Source organism: Electrophorus electricus, chromosome 21 (assembly GCF_013358815.1).
Source record: "Electrophorus electricus isolate fEleEle1 chromosome 21, fEleEle1.pri, whole genome shotgun sequence".
NCBI classification, from domain to species: domain Eukaryota; kingdom Metazoa; phylum Chordata; class Actinopteri; order Gymnotiformes; family Gymnotidae; genus Electrophorus; species Electrophorus electricus.
Genome location: NC_049555.1, coordinates 1496422 through 1520134, shown reverse-complemented (window position 1 = coordinate 1520134; position 23713 = coordinate 1496422). Strand labels below are relative to the sequence as shown.

General features: G+C 36.2%; 1 protein-coding gene across 4 annotated transcripts in view; it reads right to left on the bottom strand.

Annotated features, from left to right (window-relative positions):
• The window catches only part of LOC113577699 (4-hydroxy-2-oxoglutarate aldolase, mitochondrial), a 37855-nt gene that overhangs the window by 686 nt on the left and 13456 nt on the right, over nt 1–23713 (bottom strand). For all 4 annotated transcript variants that reach the window (XM_035520743.1, XM_027010489.2, XM_027010491.2 and 1 more), the window contains exons 2-7: nt 21766–21980; nt 20878–21006; nt 16770–16897; nt 9064–9198; nt 8667–8763; nt 4253–4386 (exon numbers count right to left, since the gene is read on the bottom strand). In XM_035520743.1, coding sequence (XP_035376636.1) covers nt 4253–4386; nt 8667–8763; nt 9064–9198; nt 16770–16897; nt 20878–21006; nt 21766–21964 — 822 coding nt within the window. In that variant the 5' untranslated portion in view covers nt 21965–21980. The remainder of the gene's footprint in view (nt 1–4252; nt 4387–8666; nt 8764–9063; nt 9199–16769; nt 16898–20877; nt 21007–21765; nt 21981–23713) is intronic.

Here is a 23713-nt window from a genome sequence, read left to right as displayed (position 1 = left end):
ATGAGCACATACTGCCCTTTTAATTGGATTGTATAATGAGCCCCACAGTCCTGCTTTTTTAATTGGATTGTATAAGACCCTCACAGTCCTGCACTTTTAATTTAATTGTATAATGACCCTCACAGTCCCACCCTTTTTTTGGATGGTCGCCCCTCACCCAGCTTATTCCCTCAGCTGCTTCTTTTTCAGTTGATCAGTTTAGGTCAGTCTGCACATAATATCATTGAACATTTGCATCTGGTTGTCATATTTGTTTACCCATGCACTGAACTATATTCCTACAAAGACCTGAGGATTTATTTGTATGGAAATTAACATGATCTGTTACCATGTTACTTTTTTTTTTATACCAACATAGAAAACTCTACTGGCTACTGAGATATGTAGTAATGAAGGTGACATCAAGAAAACCAAGTAGAAAGTGCTACATATTTTGCAATCGTCTTGGATAAAATATCCAAAGAGTTCCCACATCTCAGAGCAATGTGCTTCTCATTCATAGAAAAAACAACTGTACTTGCTTCACCTTATGAATGCTGTTAAGTAATGTATGCAATAGATACAAACATGGAGAAAAGCTAAATAGTCAGATTTCAAGCATGGCCTTGACCATTAAGATTGTGATTTGCAAGATTGTGATTTACTTTCCTCCAGCTATTGCTGCTATACAGGTGCAGAAAGGAGAATCTCAAATACAGGCTCCAAGCAGCAGTAGGAAAAAAGCATTAAGCAATGATAAACTGAATGTCACTACTGCCAATTAGACCATTGAGCAAAAAAAAACTGAAAAAAATTAAAAGAATGCAAAATGATCATTCTGAAGAGCGCTCATCAGGAGAGCTTGCTCAGCAACACATATCTAAAATTGTCAAGGTTATGTAGAGAACATATCTCGCAGTCAAATAATTTTACTGCCTCTCCCACTCCTGTTAAACTAATTTGCCCTGCCACTTCTACTTTGTCATTGAATGTTTAAAAAAGCTTTTCCTTTGATGTTCAAAAAGGGGAAGAGAATGTTTCTTTTCTTCATGATACAGTAAATCATTACTTTATCAGAGGAAAATTTTACATATTTGAGTGCTTTTAATAAACCAGTGTATTCTTGCTGAGGGAGTAGGTAATGCCAATATTTCCTAACTCCATGTCAGCTCTGACCCTGCCTAACCCTTAGGTTGTATTACCAGCCATTACTGCCAAAGGTATCCCTACGCAGAATAGTGACCAATTTCTATAGCAACTCTCCATACACACCTGCGAACAGTTAGGAATCATGATCTACAATTGAACACTGTGTTGGTCTGCATGTAATTGTGAAGTCCTGCCAATTCTTAGTAGTTATTGTCTATATTTCTGTTCCCTTGTCTGATTTCCCCTAGTTTTGTGTGTGTGTGTGTGTGTGTGTGTGTGTGTATGTGTGTGTGGGGGGGTATTTTTTGACTCTTGCATAGTGTTTTTGTACTGTTGTTGGTCTGGTAATATGACTGTTTGGTACTGTCCTCAGATCATTTAAAGACAGTTTTTGGTGGAAAAGTTAACATTTTTGGAAGAGTCAATGCTGATTCATTTGTCTGGCACATGACCTGTCTGAAACAATCAGATTTCACTGATTACCAAATCTGATTTAAAGATAAGGATGACTGTCATCTTTTACGCATGGAAGCCTATTCTAAGCAGAAACAGGAATTACCTATAAAACTCCGTCAAACTAACGTAGGGAGCCTGATGATTAAAAGTGCTAAAGTGGGAACACATCAACACTCATCACTTTTGTTGACTTTCTATACCACCTAGCATTTACTCTAGATATAATAGTAGATGGTGCTTACTGTTCATTACAAGGCTGCCTCATTGGACCTTGTTCAAGTGCTTGTCATCTGAATCACTGTCTTTATCATTACTGTATGTCTGATACTTGAACTAATGATGTCCTGTTTATTTTGGGTTTGTGCTCATAAAATTATCTAAAACTTGTGAAATCTATGCAAGCATAGTACATTGAATGTACGTATAAATGTAGGTAGCATTTGGCAGGGATGGGAGTGACTGGCCACCACCCTGTATGAACATGGTCTAGGTTAACTAATCTTGCTTTGTGCTCTATTAGAGAGAATATAAAAGATTAAAAAAAAAAAACCTTGCATTAACAGTAACAAAATTCTAAAGAACACAGCCAAAGAATTATAAAGGAAGTGTACTTTCTGTGGTACTAAATTAAGGCTTGTCACCTTTCATAACACCTGTTTTCAGAAACTGTATTGCAATAATGAAAGTAAAAATCAACATTTTGTTTAAGCATAAATAAACAGGCAAGTGGGAAAAACACTTTAAGGCTGTTTTAAAGTTAACCCACATTTTCATACAGCCCATATGCTTATAAAATGTTTTTACTCTAAATATGTCTGTCCTAGGAAATAGAATCACAGAATGTGTCACCCCTTTTTGCTTTTTTTACTCATTTCTGCCCATGAATACACCGTTTGTAAACTGTTTGTAACCTCTGATTTGATGCATGCAATCCAAAAATGGCAAAGCATATGTTTGATGAGGTAAGAACACAGAGAAAGATGGATACTGTCCTTCATGCATCTCACTCCAGATCAATAGAAGATAGATGACCACATTCAATGGCTTATCGTCATGACAATCATGTGTCCCCTGGAAAAGCCTGTAAGTGTATGGACCAAAAGTGGGAATGCTTAGAGCTGGATTAAAGCAAAAACTTTTCAAACTGCTGACACCCTATTTAACCAAGTTTTTCATTTCTATGCTATGCCAGAAGACATGGTTTCAGAAAGAAGTCTGTAATAAACATCCAAAGCATGAAAGCCATTTACAGACCAACTGGCAGTGACTTTGTATCACTTCCATTCTCTATCCACAACCAAACCAGCAGGTTGTTTGGCCCGGTTTTTGTTATGGTCAGAGTATGCCCAGAATTCTCCATGTAGCACTTCAACAAGACTTGCTATGTGCCTGTCACAGTTTCTCACCCTTTGGCATTATGATTCATATGGCACTTTGTGGTGCTTTTGTTTTTCTGTTTTTGTTCCTTTTCCATAGCATCAATCGCAAAGTGGTTATGTTTTGTTTTATCATGTTATAACATTTTATATATATATATATATATATATATACACACACACACACACACACACACACACACACACACACACACACACACACACACAAACACACACACACATACATACATACATATATATAAATAATTTTTTACATTAAGCCAGTTCCAGCTTTGATTTCACATATATAGGGGTGGCACGATCAGTCCCTCCCAGGTTCTGTTTTCCGTGTTTTCCCTATCTTGTGTTTTTTAGTTCCATGGTTTCGTTTTTCTCCTTCCCTCATTTGATTTTCCACACCTGTCCCTCGTTTCTAGTATTAAGTTCATGTATAAACCCTGTCTGGATCCCAAAGTTTAGGGCTGTTCATTTGAATGGTTGCGTTTATGTGATTGTGAATGTGTTGGTTTGTACTCTGTGTATTCTAGCCTTCGTGTTTCTTAGCCCTGAGTTCTCCCTAGTCTTTGTTATAGCCTGCTTCCCCTGTTTGTCTCCTTGTGTTTGTTTTGTTATTCATGTATCCCCGTACTCTCCATGTCGGCTCTTTGACCCTAGACTGCCTTAACGACTCTGATTTTTGATTTGCCCATAATAAATCTCACTCCTCTCCGCACATGCATCTGCCTCCTTACCGCTCAACGTTATAATGGGGGACTTTTGGCCCATTAAAGTAGAAGTTCAGGGACTAAGTGGAAGATGTTCAGGGACTAGTTCATTAAAATGTCCATTTTTTTCAACTTTTAAACTTTTTTAGGTAGAGTTCCATATAGTTGTCTAATTGTATTTGCCACTGCACATTCGGTATCCTAATGTGACAACATGATAGAGTTAAATAAAGTCTTTCATTATAAAAAAATTATTAAAGGTTTATTTAAAAAATAAATACTCAGGCAGATATGCTAAAAATTACTTTAAGCTGAAAATTTAAGAATCTCACAGCTAGGGTTGAAACCACAATGCCCTATTTCATATTTTTCAATGATGGGGGGGTTCAGATGCCCTGAAGAAAACAATACCCACTAGATGGTACTGAGAGGTTAAAATTTGAAGGTCAGGTTCATGGACTGTGGAGCTGTCATTTATCACCTTGATACCTATACAGCATTCCTATAAAATATCTTCCTCTTACAATGGTGTGCAATGCTGTGTTACCATGGTAATAAAACACTCACTGCTATGTTTGGTTCAATGAGTCGATACTGGAGCTTTCTTGCCTTGTCCCACTCCCCGGATGTACACAGCTGTGCTAGCTCACACACCTCTTGCCCCAGGACATTCGCTAGAGCACACACTCCACCCACAGCACCTTACAAATACAAGAATAGTTGAGGTCAGCCTATAATTGGTTATCACAACAATGTAGTCATTATAATCACTCACCATCATTATATGTAAAATAAATATGCATTGAAACAACTATGACAAATAAATCATTATTAGAACAATATATTATTTGATATATTTACATTTTCAGTATTACATATTTATCTGTACAACAGTACAGATGGAAAAATTTGAAACAGCCTGTGTTTTTCACACAAATTGTATGATGATTGACAAATCCATTGCACACTTAAACATCATTAAAGCCACAGAGTAATGGCATTCCAAAGTGACTGCAGTACTTATTCACTCATCACACTTCAGTTAATAGCGCTCCCTTGAAGATAACTGTACTGAGGTCGGTCACATTTCCCTTTCCCAAGTAGCAAACATTCTACTTGGTGTTTAATACAGTGCATCCTTTAATGTCATGAAAACAATATTTCACTCAATCAACATGTAGATCTCTATCAATATACATCACATACATAACATTTGAGTAATGGTAGGCTTATACAGATAAAGTAAATTACAATGCATTTCTAAATTTAACATTTCAGTCAGTTAATCTGATCCATCCAAATTTTACTTTACACTTGGTAAATGTGTTATTGTGTTCTTCCATGTGAGTAATCACTTCACTGGGGTCATCAGATAAGCACCCTCATTCCTTTGGTGTTTTACTTATAAGCCACAACACCTCCAGATGGCTTAACAGAGACACCTGACATCACTTCTTTCAGCAATTCCCAGAGTCTTTTTCTGCTATTGCTCAAGTGTAAGGAGAGGACAAACTAAACATCTGCCAGTGTAGAAACTTTATTTCATGATTTTTTTAATACTGCATACACATTTCCTGTATTTTCTGATGAAAAAATAAACGTCACTTAGTCTGTAAAGTACCACTTTGTAACAGTTTCTTCAGTTGTTTTATAACTGGTGAGCACTGAAAATATAAAGAAAACATAGTAACAGTCCAAGAGTCTTACATCAAGTATGTTTGACACCTTGATCTCTACCACAAGGAATATAACTAAGTCTAAAGAATAGCCATATTTATATGTAGGCCCTATTATATGTTGCGTGAGGTCAAAGGAATTTAACAACACGGCGAAATCACAAGTAGTAGGATCTGTGGTTTTGTCAAAATAGAGTAGTAGGACCGACCAGTGGGCTTGTTAAAATCAACAGGAAGTAAAATGTAGTCAAAGTCAGTTGTTTTGCAAACAAATTCATCAAATAAATATGTGTTGTGTCTAGGTGTGTGATATAGGACAATCATTAGAACTGATTGCTTGCCTTAATAGCAAAATATTCAAAAGACATATCTTACAATATTGGGGTGGGGCTGATTTGTTTAAAGCATCACTGTTGAGCCAGGTTTCAGTTAGAAAAATAATATCCAACTCATAGTATTCAATTATTTGCCCTATTGTGAAGACTTTGTTAACTGATACAATATTAAGAATTGCAGCATTTAACACATGTGACACCTCAATTTGTCTGCCCAGCTTTAATATAATTAAATTAGATCTAACAGGGCTATAATTAAAGCTGTTGTGGAGCTTATTATCGTGCCACCGGCTATTGCATAGCAGCAGAATAGAAGAATGTGCCATAGTGTAGTAATAGTGATAGCATGGATTCTAACACATCTGTATTCTCGCTCCTTATGGCATGGTGTAACAGTATTTTAGGCTTCGTGGTCTGATGTTAATGGTCATCCACAGTTTGTGATTGATGATTTGTACAGCATTTTGTCTAAATAGTATTGATTTTTATCTTTGTCTGCCTATTGTGTTGAGAAAAAAGCAAATAGTAATTATTGGTGAAATATTTGTTATGTTTGGGCTTATTGTTTTGTTTTTTAATTTATCTGCTCTTCTGGCTTCATTTTTGATTTGACCTAATGTTTTGTTTTTATATGTTTTATTTATTTATTTTTTTGGTTATCTGTTTGGGTATTTTGGATGTATATGTGAAACAAAAATAGAAAAAAAATTTAATCTTCATTTAATGAAAATTAAACATCAAAAACAAGACAAGTGCAAACAGCTAACAAACAAACAGCAATAGAAAGGCATTCACAAAAGGATTCACAAACATAGTTACATAGTTACATGGGCACAATAACCAACCAAGGTTGGAACTAACAGTGGGGTATTTATACACACACTGAAAGAAGGAAGATACAAAGGTGAAGGGGGGACACACTGCTAACATGGAAACAGGAAAGTAACCAGAGGGCACATGGGACACATAACAGGTGGGAAAAAAGCCACATAGTGACACTCACCATAAGGGCAAGGGGGTAGAGGAGGGTACTGTGATAAGCCCATTTATGCATATTGGTTGTGTAGCGTTCTCTTGCCTTACAGTACTTAGTTACTTGAAAGCTGGTGCTGCACTGTGTCTGTTTTAGTGTATATGGTTCCTTTCTGGCATTCATCCTTGTCGTCGCAGGTGGGACATTAGTCTCTATATCAGAGTGTGTCCCATTTGTGTACTACAGATTAATATTATAAAGGTATATACACACACATCATTGTTAGCTGAGAGTCTTTTGACATGGGTTTTAAACTTAAAATAGTAACAGCTGATAATCAACCTTGTTTACATATACGGATAAGACAGCTACATTTAGCTGCCATGAGCTAGCTAATTAGCTAGCTTACAAAGCTTAATTAGCTTAATTACAAAGGCCAAACACTGTGGTAAGTAGCTACTGTGGAGCTAAATCACAAATAAACATGCATTTCAAACAGCCTTCTAAAATAGCAACCATTTATTATATTTAATATAATTATTCATTATTTTACTTTTGTAAAAAGAAGTTGTAGTGACATTTAAACATCCATTCTCCTGTCACCATCGCTGTAAAACTTGTGTCATGGTCCATAACACAGTGACATGCCTTGTGTATTTGTTGTAGCCTACAATGTATCTTTTAGTACCAATTATTATTAGACTATTGCAGACTATTATTACTATTTATAATTACTTTTAGCTATTAGTTATAGTGGGAAAAAGCAAGTATAATTGTGAAGTAAATATACCTGGCCAAGCCACATATATATTTTAAAAAGTCTAGGTAAAATACCTAAAATTGTATTCTATGACACACTTAAATGTTTCTCTGGGCAAAAGTCATAGAAAAGTCATAGAAAAGACTGCTGTTAAGGCGAAATAGCCTACTTTTTGAATAAACAAACATACAAAAAGGGCAGGACATAGGTTATATTATGTTCATAATTGCCTAAAACCCCCAAATTATAAAAAGCACCATTCTAGGTTAAATCCAGTCTTCATTAAAATCTTAAAATGATGTTGTAGAACTTCAGGCTCTCTAAATACAATGTGATTATCCACTGCATTTACAACAATGTGCAGTTCTCTAAATAGAGAACGTAACTGCACATAACATTAATATCTAGCCCACTCACACCAGATATACACAGAAGGTTTGTGCCAACTCTTTCATTTCCTATATTAGAATCCGAAATCAACACAGAACTCTTGTTTATGACAGCCTCCCCCAACCCCCCACCCCCCAGTATGGACTTGGGAGAACCCACCTCCTATTCTTAGCAAATGATTTTGTATATTAACCCTGCCACAGTGCTTCTTGTGCGGTGTGGAATTTTTCCCCCTCAACCGAGGTTAGACCTCAAAAGGAGGGTTAATTTATCTGCACTACTGCAAACAGCTCAAAGACTTTTCTCTTAATTTTGAGTAATGGTAAAATCTTAGCTAACATCTATTCAATGTTAATTGGCAATAGATTAACCCAAGCTTGTGAGGGCAGTCACGCAGCCTGAAATAAGGGTGATCATTTCCCTTCTGTGAAACCGCAGATAAAACTCCCATTCCTGGACATTAGTGCCAGAAGTACAGAATTCCCAGCACATGTGCATTTTGAATATGTGGTATTTACATTTAAAATCTGTTGCTGTTGTTTCCATCATAAGGCTGAAAAGTCTGAATAAATCGTTCAGTGGCACAGTCATTAGATATGTTTAATCATATGTGTGTGACATTATAAAGTGAGAAGGTACTAGTGGATCATGCAATAACTTGTAAGACTAGGCTATACATAAAAAAATTTAAGTTTTATTATTTACTGCACCATTAACATATTCCTCAGAAGGGAAAAAGCCTTACAGCAACTTTAACAACAGACTACATAATTTACCCGATCATGAAATCCACAAACCTCTGTTTTGCATGGAGAAGTCGAGCAAGGGGACTGGGATTAACTCTTACCTACTGTGTATGAAGCCATTAGAAACCCAGCTGATCCTGCCAACACTTGGAAATCCTGTGATCTGGTTTTATGCACAATGAGACCTATTCTTGTAATCTAACCATTATGCAAATGGAAAAGGCAAAAGAAAGAAACCATGAATTCATTTGCATTATAAGTTTGTAATATATGCTTTACTGCAGCCTACAAAGTAATACAGTGTAAGAATTGGAGCTTTGAATCCAATGCTGTACCACGATAAATACTGAATGGTTTATATTCTAAATGATCCTGCATGGGTGACAAAAATTTGATTCTTTTCCACACTTTCCTAGCATTTCCTAGCATTTCCTTTTAGCATGAGATCTGCTAAAGAAATGGAAAAAATACATTATTAAATAAAAAAAAGTGTCTCACATCTCCACCACTGTCCTTGATGCCGATTATATTTGGATGTTGGGATAACTCAATCACAGCACTCACAGGTAAATCCAGAAAGGTACTGGCTGGTACATTGTACAGGACAATGGGTACAGGGCTGGAGTCTGCCACCTATAAATGGTGAAGGGGGAGGCAAACATAACATGAAATTTTACGAAATTATTATTTATCAGAGGTAACTGGAATGTTACAAACTGACAAGCAATGAAAACGTGTCAGCCTATAAAGTGATAAAAGTATACAACCCTGAAAGAAATTAACATTGCCATGAAAAAAAGGTATCAGGGCCTACCTATAAGAGACTTATAAAAACAGTGCCAGGGTCTCTCAGTACAGTATGAACTGTATAATGTATACATGATGGTAGAAGATCCCTCTTCTAAACTGAAGAACAGTTCTTACAAATTCTCCACATAAACCTTATGCAGACTCCTGAAATGGTGCAGGTGCATTGATTCTTTTTATGCTTGAATGTACAGTACCAGCAATAAATTTCTGATAGAGTAGTAAAATTGAAAAATGGTGCCATGTGTATAACCATAGCAACCTCAAATTAAAAGAAGAATGAAAAAGCAAAAAAAAAAAAGAAATCTTATAAAAAAGGTCACATTTTTGTTTTAGTGTAAAAACAACTTTCCTAAAAAAGTAGAATAAATAACTTGTATTTTTTGAAAAACATAATAAATTATTTTTAATGTCATGTGAAAAGTAAAAAATAACTTGCATCTTTTGTAAACAAATATTTCAAATATTGCAATAATCAAATATGTCAAGAAAATACTGCTAATTAAGAGCAATCTTTCAGCGATACCATCCTATGCACTAGTATACTATTATTTATTTAGGTACTAGGTTATATTATTTTATTTAGGTATTAGGTATGCATTAGTGCCTAGGTTTTTACCAAGAAACACTAGCATGTTTAACTTTTCACATTTTAGGCTAGATCTGAGGCAAGTAACAATGTTTCCTCCTGAACTAAAAAGTTGCTCAGATAGGGAGCTGGTATGCAGGAGATCATTTTTGTCACCTTACTTGGAGTGGGAAAGATGCTTTTTCCACCATTTCAGTGGATTTTCCTCAATATCTAGCATAGGACATCAACTAGCTGCTCAGCTCTGTTTCTAGTCTTTTGCTGAAGCTAACAGTTATAATGCTTTTTTTCTAATTACAGGACAACAAGTAGCTGCTCAGCTCTGATTCTAGTTTTTGCTGAAGCTGACAGTTATATTGCCTTCTTTTTTTCTAATTATAGGAAAAAGCACACCCTCCCTGCTCGCGCCACATGGTGATCTTTCTTTGCTTTTTCTGAAATAAACATGCACACAAAAACAATTATATTACTGATGATTTCACTTACACTTGAAGATTTTACAAACTTTACAGCTCATGCAAAATTAACAAAAGAAGAGAAATGCCTCTTAATTCTAAACTAAATAATATCCGATTAATAACAGCACATTTTTATTTATACTCTGATGACTCAGTGTAGCATTTTGTTACATTGTAATGTCAATATTACATTGCAACACTAATATCAGGCACACTAACATTAATAAAGGTGCTATATGAACAGATTTTGTTGTCACAGTATTTATTGAGCATGATGAAATTAGCTGTAAATCTTTATTTACATAGCACCTTTTTAAACATATGCTTAACAATAGCACAAAGAAAATAAAAAACACAAGGCATGTAGAATTTATGACACACAAACACAGAAAGAATACAGCAGCAAGTCAGCACCGAGATATCCCCATTCAGATGATTAAATATTGTAGCATTGTGTCTGTTAAGCTCATGTGCACTTAGCGATTGGCAGGTACAGCCTGTGTCCTAAACATTGCTGCCGTGTCCATGCATTGAGCTCTGCAGCTTTGACAACATTAGTGTCACTGTCTGTTGTAATGGCCACAAGTCTCTTCTGAACTCAAGTCTCTTCTGAACGTCTTGAACTCTTCAAGAACTAATAACATTTCTCAGGCCCTGTGCAACCATTTGACGTGTGATCCACTGGAATATTTGCCAGTTCAAAGCATCTGTTACGCTTCCATTCATTGTCAATGTAGTACAAAGAAAGTATGGGTCCATCATCCTACATAACCAGAGATCAGATGTAGCTGTGGAATAGATTTCAGTTGGGCAGCTACATTTTAATGACATTTTATACATTCTGAGCCCTGCAGTTTGAGAAAAATATTTTTGCAAAGGTATAGTACGTCTTTTGTCGAGGGTTTTAATGAGCTTTTAATCGCACTGTAGCTATGGGAGCCATATCCTTCATGATGTAGTAGAAAATGGCATTAGTTATTTCTTTCCATATTCTTGAATCCTTTTCATGCTGCATTACTGAAAGGTGCTTTGTGGAGACATTTGTTGCTGGGTGCTTGTTGGTCTCTCTTTTTGAGCCATGCACTGGTCATATTTGATAATATGATTGCACTCCAAGTGTTGAAAAAGATTCATGGTATTACCTTTGGTTTCTGAAATGCCTTCTCCACAGTGTTTACACACAGTGTTCAGTGTCATCTTCACTAAAGACAAAATATGCCAATGGACATGATATTTTGATTTATTTTTTGGTACAAGCTGCTCTGTGTTTGAGTTCTCCTCCATATTGCTTCCATTTGGCTTATTGGATGGGACCACACATGCTAGTTGTTGTTTTTTTAAATTTATTTAATGAAATAACAAACATGGCCAAGATTGCATCAGTTAGACATTCTGAATGTCAGTTTCGATTCATAATTGCCCAGTCCTATGCAACAGCCAAATTAAGAATTACTTAGTAAAATGTAACTAAAAAGAGAGGGAGTCTGGTTATCTAACTACCCAATCAAAAAGTAACTAAAACTTTGCTAGTCTTCAAAGTTTTTCTGGATTCGGGACAGTTTTAAATAAAAACCAGAGAACTCTTCTTAACAAGTCACTCTTGTTATAATATATAACTGATATAATATCAAAAAATAAGTTGTAGAGAGTCACCAAAAAACTACAACAAAGTTATCTGCTAAAATGTCTGCCAGATTCTAGCAGTCAGCTGCTAGAGGCTACTGCAAAAGCTCTACTCAAGACAAGATTTTTTTGTTTGTTTTTTCTATGAATTATAGACTTAAAAGCACTGTAGCCAAACACTACAAAACATTGAAACATCTATCCCAGATGATTCCATAAAACTGCATTTAAAAACAAAAACAAGCAAAGAAATTCCAATACACCTCCAATTATAACTCACATAAAATAATTGCAATAGGAAGCAAGGAGGCTTTGCTCTACTACCAGTGACTATTCTGCTATGGTGGGGGGGGGGGGGGGGGGGTGCAGGGGCCAGTGCCCCTGTGACAACAAGCGTGGCAACCCTGCAGTGCCCTAAATAAGAAGTGAGTATTCTATTGCCAACAGACAGCCCCTCTAACAACTGGTTTGCTTTACTTATCTAAACTTCTTCCATACACTCCCTTCCAGAATTGTAGATTCTCTGACACTGGCCTTCTTACCAAATCTCAAACATGACTGTCCTCAATGAGAAGCAGATTATTCCATGTCATTGCTATAAAAACCCTGGCATGTACTCCCTTTTCACATATGAATGTGCATACCTTCACACAGCTCTATAAAACTCAAGCATCTAACTAAGTCTTCGTTTCTCTTTTTTGTTTTCACATGCTTGCTATGACAATCAATTGTTTTTGTTTTGAACTTACTTTTGTTAATATATTATTTTTATTGTGTTGCTTGTATTTTAATATTTGTTTATATTTTAAACTTTAAACACATCACTGAGAGTGACAAATGTCCTACAAAACAACATTTTTAAAATCATCCTGGTCATTATTATTATTATTTAAAGTTAACTGTGACATTCCAGTTCTAGTTTTATTGATATATCACCCTATAAATCTAATTTACAGTTTCTTGGAGTTGATCATAGTTCCTGTGTTTTTGTTTGTCTACCTTCTTTTGAAGGATTGTCCACAGGTTCTCAATGGGATTGAGATCTAAGGAGTTTACTGGTCATGGACCCTAAATTTTAATGTTTTGTTCATCAAGAAACTTTTGTTATCACTTTTTCCTTGTGACATGGTGCTCCGTCATGATGGAAAAAGCATAGCTCATCACCAAATTGCTCCTGGATAGTTGGGAGAAGTTGCTCTTGGAGGATGTTTTGATACCATTCCTTATTCATGGCAGTAATCTTTGGCAAAATTTTGAGCAAATTCAGTCCCTTGGATGAGAAGCAACCCCACATATGAATAATTTCAGGATGCCTTACTGTTGGCATGACACAGGACACATAGTAGCGCTCACCTTTTCTTCTCCAGACAGTCATTTGTCCAGATGTCCCAAACAGTCTGAAGGGGACTTCATCAGAGAAATAACTTTACCCCAGTCCTCTGCAGTCCAATACCTATACTTCCTGCAGAATGTCAGTCTGTCCTTGATGTTTTTCTTGGAGAGAAGTGGCTGCTTTGCTGCCCTTCTTGACACCAAGCCATCCTCCAAAAGCCTTCGCCTCAATGTGCGTGCAGATGCACTCACACCTGCCTTCTACCATTCCTGAGCAAGCTTAGCACTGGTGGTTACCCAATGCCATAGCTGCATCCTCTTTAGGAGAAGGTCCTGGTGCTTGCTTGACTTTCTTGGGCGTCCTGAAGCCTTCTTCATTGCCATTGAACCTCTCTCCTTGAAGTTCTTGATGAGTCAATAAATAGTTGAATTAAATCAGCTGCCTTGTCCTCATTATCACTTTCTCCTGACCTAACAAGAAGATCACTGAAATTATGTTAGCAAGCCATTCTGTGGCAGGGCTGAAATGCAGTAATTTTTCATGGTGAGGAATGACTTTGCAATTAATTGCAATTCCTCTGATCACTCTTCACAATCTAGAGTTAATGCAAATTGGCCCCATAAAAACTGAAGCAGCAAAGTTTGTGAAAACCAAAATGTGTGCTAGTCTTAAAACTTGACAAAACACAAGACTAGTTGTGGTTTTGTAGATGTCGCTTTGCTCTTTTGATAACAGAGGGAATAGACGTTGATACTTCAAATCACATACTACTAACAATTGATGTCTTCACTCCACTTTTTAAGTAAGCATATCAGATTTAGGAATTTGAAACAGAATATGAAACCCTGTCAAATGCTGTTTCTGCACTTACAAACAAGTTCACTGTTGACTGTTCTAATTCTGTTATTGCATCTGTGTTGGATCAAGATCCTTCAACATTATGAGCTTTTTTTTTTGTAATTGGCCTCCATCGTACACTAATGAGGTATGTACAATAAACACCTGCAGCAAGCAACCTGAGCACCTGGACTTGTCCGTAGACCAGAATGTATGAGCAACATGTAGTGGAATACAGTGCATCCCTAAGAGCAGCTAGAACCTTGTTAATTACAAAGTATAAAGAATGACAGGGGAAATACCAAGCAGCTTTTCACTACAACTAACAAATTGCTTAAGCCTAATAATGTTTACTGATAGAAATGCAAAAAAATACACAGCAATTTATCTTGCTTTTTCTAGTTTTACTGTTATTAATATTGAATTTATTTCCATGTTGGGGTCCAAAACCTATGTGCATCATTCAGGTCCCACAGCACTTTTAATAAAATGTTTGCTCACCATATTACTAGTAGAGTACATAATTCTCTTGACATAGAATTTATTCCTCCAGAATTTAAGATTGCAGTTATGTCTCCGGTTCCTAAGAAGGATGGTTCTGATGGCTAAAAATACTCAAAGGAGTGGATGCTGTCCAGAGCTAGAATCATATTTAATTTATCAGAGCCTTTTCAAGCTAGTCTAAAGCTAAACACAGGTCATAATTCTGAATGATCTCATTTCAACAGACTCTAGAGCATTAACAATAATACTGCCTGTCCTTACAGTTGTTGTATGCATGCATGTTTTTGGAAACCATTAGTTGTTCTCTTTTACTTTATCAGATGGAAATACTTCTTGGACTATCTGGCACTGTGCTTTATTGTTTCAGATCTTATCTTTCTGGATGTTATTTTTTTTTATTAAGGGTATGAAATCTTCCTCTACACTTGTGTGACAGGGCATTCCTCAAGGGTCTTTCCTTGGACCAATTCCATTCTGTATTTATTCTCACTTGAGCATATCAGTAAATTTGGTTTGGATTTTTACTATGCAAATGATACCCAAATTTATATTTCCATAAAATCTAGTCTGTCTCATTCCATAGCTGTTCTTACATGTTGTCTCAATGAAATGAAGTTTCTTAAACTTAACTGTTCTAAGAATGAGGTTCTGTTAAAAGGTACATTTTCTACTGTTCCTTGGACTCTTGCATAGAATCTTGGCATCCTCTGTGATAAAAGTTAACTTTAAAAGCCCACTTAAAACATAATTTATATAATATCGCTTGGCTGGGGCATCACTAGTCAAGTTTTCCACTAACTAGCCCACAAAGTCATGGCATGTTGGCATTCATATAAGGCCAAATTGTTAAGTTGATTATGGAGATTGTTTACACTATGATGATACTTTTCACTGCTGAAATGTCCTTCAACATAAATGTTCTGTTGATGACTGTGCTGTTGTTCTATGGCAACAATCAACTGGGAATGTGTTAAATTCCTAATTGTAGTACCTATGGTTTGTAGTTTAATTGAATGACCACCTTAATATAAAGGAAACCATCCCAAAATATACACTCTCATTTTGGTATACAATTTTTAATTATTTTTGAACACAGAAATCTATACCTAAACTTACTCCACATCTCCACACTGCTCTAGATCATCCGGCCAATCCTCTCTGACAGACCGACCAGACTCACCCAGAACACCATCCCCAGTTTACCAACCACATCTGCCCTCATCTAGAACTTCCGTAAATGTTCACTTCTCATCCACACTCTCATTGTGAAGTATTATTTCCTCAGTGGTTAAGGTACTTGACTTGTAATTTGAAAGTTACTGATTCAAGTCCCACCACCGCCGAGTTGCCCCTTAACCCTCAATTGCTCAAATTGTACTCTTTCATAACTGTAAGTCGCTCTGGATAAAAGAGTCAGCTAAATGCCATAAGTGTCTGTTTTTGCGGTTAATTGTTCATGAATTTCTGGTTTGTTCAACTCTTTTGGTGTTTGACTTTTGCCTGTTCCTTGTCATCAATTTTTGGAACGTGTTTTCTGTGCACCTGTTTTTCTGTCCTTGTGATTCATGAGTTATTATATACATATGTAAATTATGTTTTGGAAGAAATGTCAGTGCACCCATGTCCTGTCAATTGCTACACTCCGCAAAGAAGTTTTCATTCATTTTATTCATAACAAAGAAAATTCCTGTACCTGACAAATACTGGCAAATCAAACTGATTCTAATTATTAAGTAAATATTTTTGTTAAGACTTGGGTCTATGTTTAAAGGTCTTAAATTGTGATTTTCAAATGTTTAAAACTTGTAAAAGTCAAAATTGGAAAACAATTCTCTTTGGACCTCCTGACTAGCCCTGGATGTTATGTCAAAGCCCCAGATGTCTCCAAATCTTCTTTTTAAATTCTGGTTTGGTAATTTTCTCTACAATGGTTTACTTTATCAATAAAAATCAGCTTTATCATCTCAACCAGCAAATTATGCAATATTTCTGAAAAAGCAAGGGGAATGTCACATTAACCATGTAAAGAACCCCATCATTATACATAACTTACCTGGATATAGTGGTGAATGAGAGCACTGCCATCCATCCTACCATGATAAAAACATGGTGTCACTACCAGCAGGCAATCAGCACCAGCACTGGCCATATTTTCACTCATTTGGATTGTCGCTTTGGTAGCTTTAACAAGAGAGTTCATTTAAGACTTTGATTAAATCATTAATACATGCCATTTTAATGAAAAATATTAAACCACAGGTAAAAAGATAACTTTGTTCAGTTCATCTTGAATGGCCAAAGCTGAAATGAACAAAATATCTTTCTAACAGGCTCACTGTTGCAACTAGTAATAACAAAAAAAAATCAATCAAAAAAAAAAAACAGCAGCAGCAAGTGGAAAGCACATTTGCATTCATAAGTTTTTGCTAATTATGTCAAAACAGCCAACAATGAAACCACAATAACCTGTTCTGTTTTTCACTCATCTTTGCTTTTCCAGTGGGTCTTATTCTTTTGTCCTTTGTATCTGTTGGTTTTGTATACTGAGAGGAGATGGGGACAGAATTCCAGTAAAAAAAAAAAATCAGCATGATAATGGGACATCTGAATAATTTATTTTGGAATCTGTTTTCATCGTAATCTGAAACATGTGAGATTATTCAGAATCGTGGCATTAGTTTGGCTAGTTTTTTGGTGCCGCTGCAAAGGGTTGTTCTTTATTCCAGAGATCATTCAAGGTGAGGTAGTGTTAGGGGTTTGATCTGCATTCCCTGTGGATGGCGTTTCAGTGATTTTAGGAAACCAGTGTTTGGTCACTTCCTCGATTGGTAATGCCCACTTCCCTCAAGAGTATGCCTGATCAGTGCATGGTGCAGTTTCCAGAGGTGTTCTCACAGTGCACTGCAGTTCACTGGTCCTTATGAAGTACTGCAGTGCAAGTCTAACAAAAATTGCCTCTCTGGATATAAGAGGGCATACACAACTCTGTCACATATACTTGTTATGAGTGGAAAGAAGAAAGAAGGGTTGTGCAACCTTTGTAAAATCGCTGTTACTAACTGATGGGAATTTCTCATCCATCCTATGTGTTAGACAAATACCTGATAAAAGGGTCTGATGTAGCAGTGTTGACAATGCATTTGGCGCATCTTTCTCCAGATTGGCAGGCATAATTGATTACTCTGATCCTGGAATTCCCTGCTTAATTTTTTTGGATACTCTCCATGTATGTTGTTTTGTGAATAAGCTTGTTTCCATGGCTATGTCATGTTTATAATTCTAGCCACTTGTTTATCCTTACTTCCATGTGTTACATCTTAGCCCTTGTATAATATTGTGCACTTTGTTTTTATTTAGTTTATCATGTGTTCCCATACTTTACATATTGGTAAATTGATCCTGGACTGTTGATGCTGACTCTGCATTTGCCCCTAATAAATCTTGTTCTTCTCCGCACATGCATCTGCCTCCTTACCACTCAGCGTTACACCTTTTGATTCTGTACTGAATCTGTACATTATCTGAGTGCACACACAATGTCTTTGCTTTTATTATGGCAGATGGGTTATATTCTTAAAGGTTATGAGTTCTGGTTTACATAATGCACTGGCCACATTTCAGTAGTTTATGAATCAGATGGTGGATTGAAAGTCTGTGTGGTGTATTTAGATAATGTGGTAATATTTAGTGATACATGGGAGCAATTTTACAGGACACCTGTTCCTTATTTAATTGTTTGAAGCACATCTTGCCATTAATTTGGCAAAAGCTGAGTTTGCCAGGGCAACAGTGACCTACCTGAGTAAAGTAGGCAGGTCAAGGCCAAGTGCATCTTCTGCAGGCTAAAGTCCAGTACACACCACCAACCACCAAGAAGAAACTGATGAGTTACCTCGGACATTCTCCTTTTGAGGCTGTTAAAGTTCCTCTTATTTCAGCTCCTCATTGATGGCTCCATGGTTTGATCAGCCATTTAAAATTTAGGTGGATGTCAATTAATTTTAGTTTAACTATTCAGTGATTTGGCTGGGCTTTGATTGGGCTTTGCACCATTTTGATATTTATGTTGGGGGAGTTTTGGTTCCATTGATGGTCTATTATCATGGTGACAATCCTCTGACATTTCTTCATTCTTTGCAGAACCTTAACATTTAATGCCATTTCTTACAGCTTTATGCTTTTGATGTGCACCATATATGTGGATAACTTGATTGCGGACATGTCAGGGGTGCTTGTGTTTTATGATTGTTTGTTTTTGTCATGTTCTCCTGTCTTTAGTCTTCCCAGGGCCAGAGTTTTGACATCTTAAAATGCTGAACTTTCTACTTTTATGGGGGTTTTTTTGTTGGTGTTTGAAGGTTTGTTTTTTTGTGGTATTTGTTTGGTTGTTTTTGTGGGGGCAGGGGTGAGACAACTCTATGGGCCATCTGGCTTATTTTTGCTTTGATTGTTGTACGTGAAATGATTAGGCGGAATGAACCTCATTGGTTGCTGACACAGTGGAGGTCAGGAGTTTTGGGTCTCTTTAAAAAGCTCTTCAGTCTGCAGTCTTTGATTTCTTTTTTTTCAGTTTGGACATTATTGCTGATGGGGACTGCTAAGTTCATTTTAGTAGTGCAAGGTAGCATTGTGTGGAAATAGAGTCAATTTTTGACTACAAACACTACTCGTTGCCTCCTTCAATTGTTTGTTACGGACTGGTCTCCAGGTGGTCAACAAAGTGTAACATTTCTTTTAACTTAACCTTTTTTTTTTTGCAATTTATCTATTAACTAATTATTTGTTAATTACTTTAATAATTATATAATTGTTTTACACTCATTAATAAAATATGAATTATTAAACATTTATTCTGTTGTTTAACTGTCATTTTTTAAATAAAAAATGCTGGGGTTTTTTTTGTTTGTTTTGTTTTTTTTACAGTTTTCTGGTAAATGACTAAAATATATTTAAACTAAAGCTAGAATGCTAGGCTAACTTGTAGAGAATTGTACACACATGCAACCAAGTATAAGGAACATATTGACACCCCCCAAGTCCAAATGGGAGGAGCCACAGAGAGAACATCAAGGCTAAGATATAGTAATGCAAGTAACGGCAGACCAACAGACCTTGTACTAGTAACAAGATGCAGAAAACAGCTGATAAAAAATCCAAAAAAAAGTAATATGAAAAGTCAAAGAAATATTCAGGAATAACAATGGAAATAGAGAGAATGGGGAAAATTAATACCAAGGTTGTCCCACTGGTGTCAGGAGCACTTGGGGCTATGAATCTAGAGGAGTAGCTCAAATGACAATGTCAGTAAAAATCTCAATCTAAAAAAATGCAATTCTAAAAACTGCAAATAAATAAATAATATAATATAATCTATAGAGGATCTTATCCTGCCATGAAAACAACTCTGCTTCCATGTCCCCCATTTGTCTGAGACACTCCATTCTTGCACGTATTCATGGATGCACCATTCAGCAGAGTGGTGTCTAAATAAACCCATATATATATATATATATACAGAATTAATGTAAATTATTCCCTGAATGGCACCACATACAATAGCAGTCAAAAGTTTGGACACACCTGATTGAATGCATGTTTTAATTGTAATAAAGGCATTTTAATCTAGTGGATTGTGCTTAAATTTGTTTCTAAGAAAATTATAATTTGGGAAAGGTTTTCACCTATATATGAATTCATTTTCAACACACACACACACACACACACACACACACACACACACGCGCGCGCACACACACACAATGATGCCCCATGAAGCTAGTTAAGAGAACACCAAAAGCATGCAAAGCCTTCATCAAAGTATAGTTACTTCAAAGAATCTAAAAGTCAATATTTAATCACAGCATACTAATATGTGTTATTCCATTGGTTTGATGCCTTCTCTGTTTTTTTCCTGTGGAAAATAGTTAAAGAAACAGAGTAGGCGTGTCCAAGTGTTTGACTGGTACTGAAAATATTTTTCATTTATCCCTTTTTGTGTATAGTCAGCTTTTGAGCATGTCTGTTTAGGAGCCTCATCAATGTCTGACTGTCAAATGTGATTTTATTCCTTTGTTCCTTCCATTTTAGGGTGGATTTCAATTTGCCTTCTAATGATGCCCAAGTGGAAGCAGCACAAAAAATATAAAAGATATACAGCTCACATTCACAGCCAGATCCTGCCATCAGCAACTTGGCTTTAGGCAGTGCCTGTTTAACTCTTCTCACAACCTCGATCCGCTCTTCTGTTGACAGATATGGGTACTCCCCATTAGAGCCCTGAACCACAAGACCTGTCAGTGAAATGAAATATGAAATAAACCCACACAGAATAGAGGCAGATAGTTATTTTTCACATAAAAGTAACAAGTATATTTACCTCAAAATGTACAAAGTTCTGAAATTGTGAATATCTGGAATGTACAGTCAAATATTTGGACACCCCTGATTTAATGCAGGTTTTTCACATTCTTAAAGAAAGTTTAATTCCAAGGTTTATGCATAATTCTTTTTTCAAGACAAAATAAACAGTTCAAAAAGAACAACCCCCTCAAGAGTTAAACTTCAGACTTTAGTCAACCCTAGCCAACACTTGCTTAGCATATGTGGCTACCTCTTTAGTACCAAAACCATCCCATGTGGCTACCATATGAAGCGGGTTAAGAAAAAGCCAAAAGTGTGAAAAGTTGTCATCAGTGGTCACCATGATAAAATTACAATATAACATTATCTTTTTTTTTTTTTTTTTGGCACTATTTAATTCCATATATGTTCTTTACTCATTATTCTAAAATATGAAAAAAAAAGAGTTGATATATTAAAACACTTAGATTGGTGCTAAATATGAAGGCAAGTATAGCACAAATGATATTAACTCAAATTATCACATTATATTGGGACTTTCTAATTCTTTTAATTTTACACACAGGATCACATTCACATTTTTAACCTCTGTCTGTTTTACAAAGAATTTTAGTTATGTCTACATAAGTATTCCAAAATAAGCATATCAGATAAAGATTTATTTTTAATTATATGACCATTATACTCACCTTTAAAAGGTATGTTGTTATACTTCTGCAGATTTTTATATAGGCTTTGATAATCTACCTCTCCCTTCTGTGTAAAAGGAGTGACTATAGGAGGATAAATTCCACTAATGTCAAGTGTTTGACCAGCACAGTGACTTGATCGTCTCCATAGAGAAGCAATACTTCTTGTGTAGATATTAAAACTTCTGACGGACAACATGCCTCTGATTATGGGTCTGAAAATAAAAGACAGAAAAAATGGAATGAGGCTATCTGACCTTTGTTTCAGTTAATATTTAACAGCAGTCTAAATATTGACAGAATGTTTAGAGAGGAAAAAGTCTTGTCATGACTATGTCATGAGGTTGCTTCATTGGAAAGTCGACCGGATGGGGTAATTTATGTGGAATAGGTGCCGTGGATCAGTGCACCCATGGCCAACTATGCCAACCTACAACTTTTGATATTAGTAAAAATTATGTACACTTGTTTAAAAGTACTGACAGCTGTAAATGTACTAGTTTAAGGATGCTACCACCCTGCTTAAGGCCATTTCCATGGAACCATGCCGCACATCTTAAAGAGTCAATCAGAATATGTCTGATGCATCCAACACATCCAACTGCTTGTTAAAAATGAACTTTTACAGCTTCCACAAGAGCCACTAATTACTCATCTTACCTCAAAACTGAAGATGATTCAGGGAAGAAAGGCTAAAGCAATACCTGCCAGCAAAACCAAGGAAATGGGGATACAAGGTACTTCTCTTTGCTGGTTCTAATGGTGTCCCACACAACTTTGATATATACATAAGGAGAATTGTACAACCCCTTGAAATACCAGATATGGGAGCCAATGGCAATGTTGTCCTGTGCCTGGCTAAACCTATAGCCAAGCACAAGAACTATAAGACCTTCTTTGAAAACATGTTCAGGAGTGTCCCTCTTGTGCTCAGACTGATTCAACAAGGAATTCACTGTACTGGTACTATTCATAGTAACATATTACCAGGCAGCAACATAACGAGTGATGGACAGCTAAAAAAACTGAACAAGGATCTTCTCAAGAAAAAACTGACATTGTTGGAGAAACCAACCTACATGTAGGGAAGTTGTATGACAACCTCTCTGCGACCCTGCTTAGTAACTACACCCAGTCACTGAGGCTGAGAGGTTGGATGGCAAGCAAAAGTCCTTGCACTTCCTGAATACAATATCTGTGACTGCCAGGATCATATACAGAAGAGACTGTAGTGCCATTGGTATAAAAAAGGAGGAACAAATGAGGCTCTACACATTTAAATCTTATATTGCTGAAGGACTTTGCAAAACTGCAAAAAGGTCTTGAGGGCAAAAGAGGTTATCCCAGTTTCAAAATTGCTGGCAAAGATGTGTGACTGGATGCCATGGCACACTGGATAGTTATGTCTGAGAAGAAGGGGGATGCAAGGTACCAGAATTCAAAGGCATATCAAAAGCCAAGTGCCAGAAATGTGATGCCCATCTCTGTTTCACAATCATGAGTAACTGCTTTTTAAGGTTCCAAACAGTGAATCAAACAAACAATGAAAGATAAAACACAAACCCACTAATAGACACAGCATGCCTTGATAAAAATACATTCATTCTTTCTCAATATAGTCAATAAAGATGATATGAAACAATTTGATGCTTTGATGGCATTTTTTTTTATTGGTAGCTGAACCATTTTCTAGTTGATATTTATTATAATAAAACAAATTCTAATTAATATATTACTTGTTTTCACCATATTCCCTTATTTGTAAACAATAGAACTCCCCAGGAGTTTAGTATATTTGTAGCACATTGTTGCCCTGAGGCAACAAACCAATATCTGGTTGGGGGGTGTGGAGTTTCAACCCTACTCCAGGTGTTCGTGTGTGTGGAGAAGAAACACAATCCTCAAAGCACTCGGGTACACAATTAATTGCACCTTTATTACAGAGATC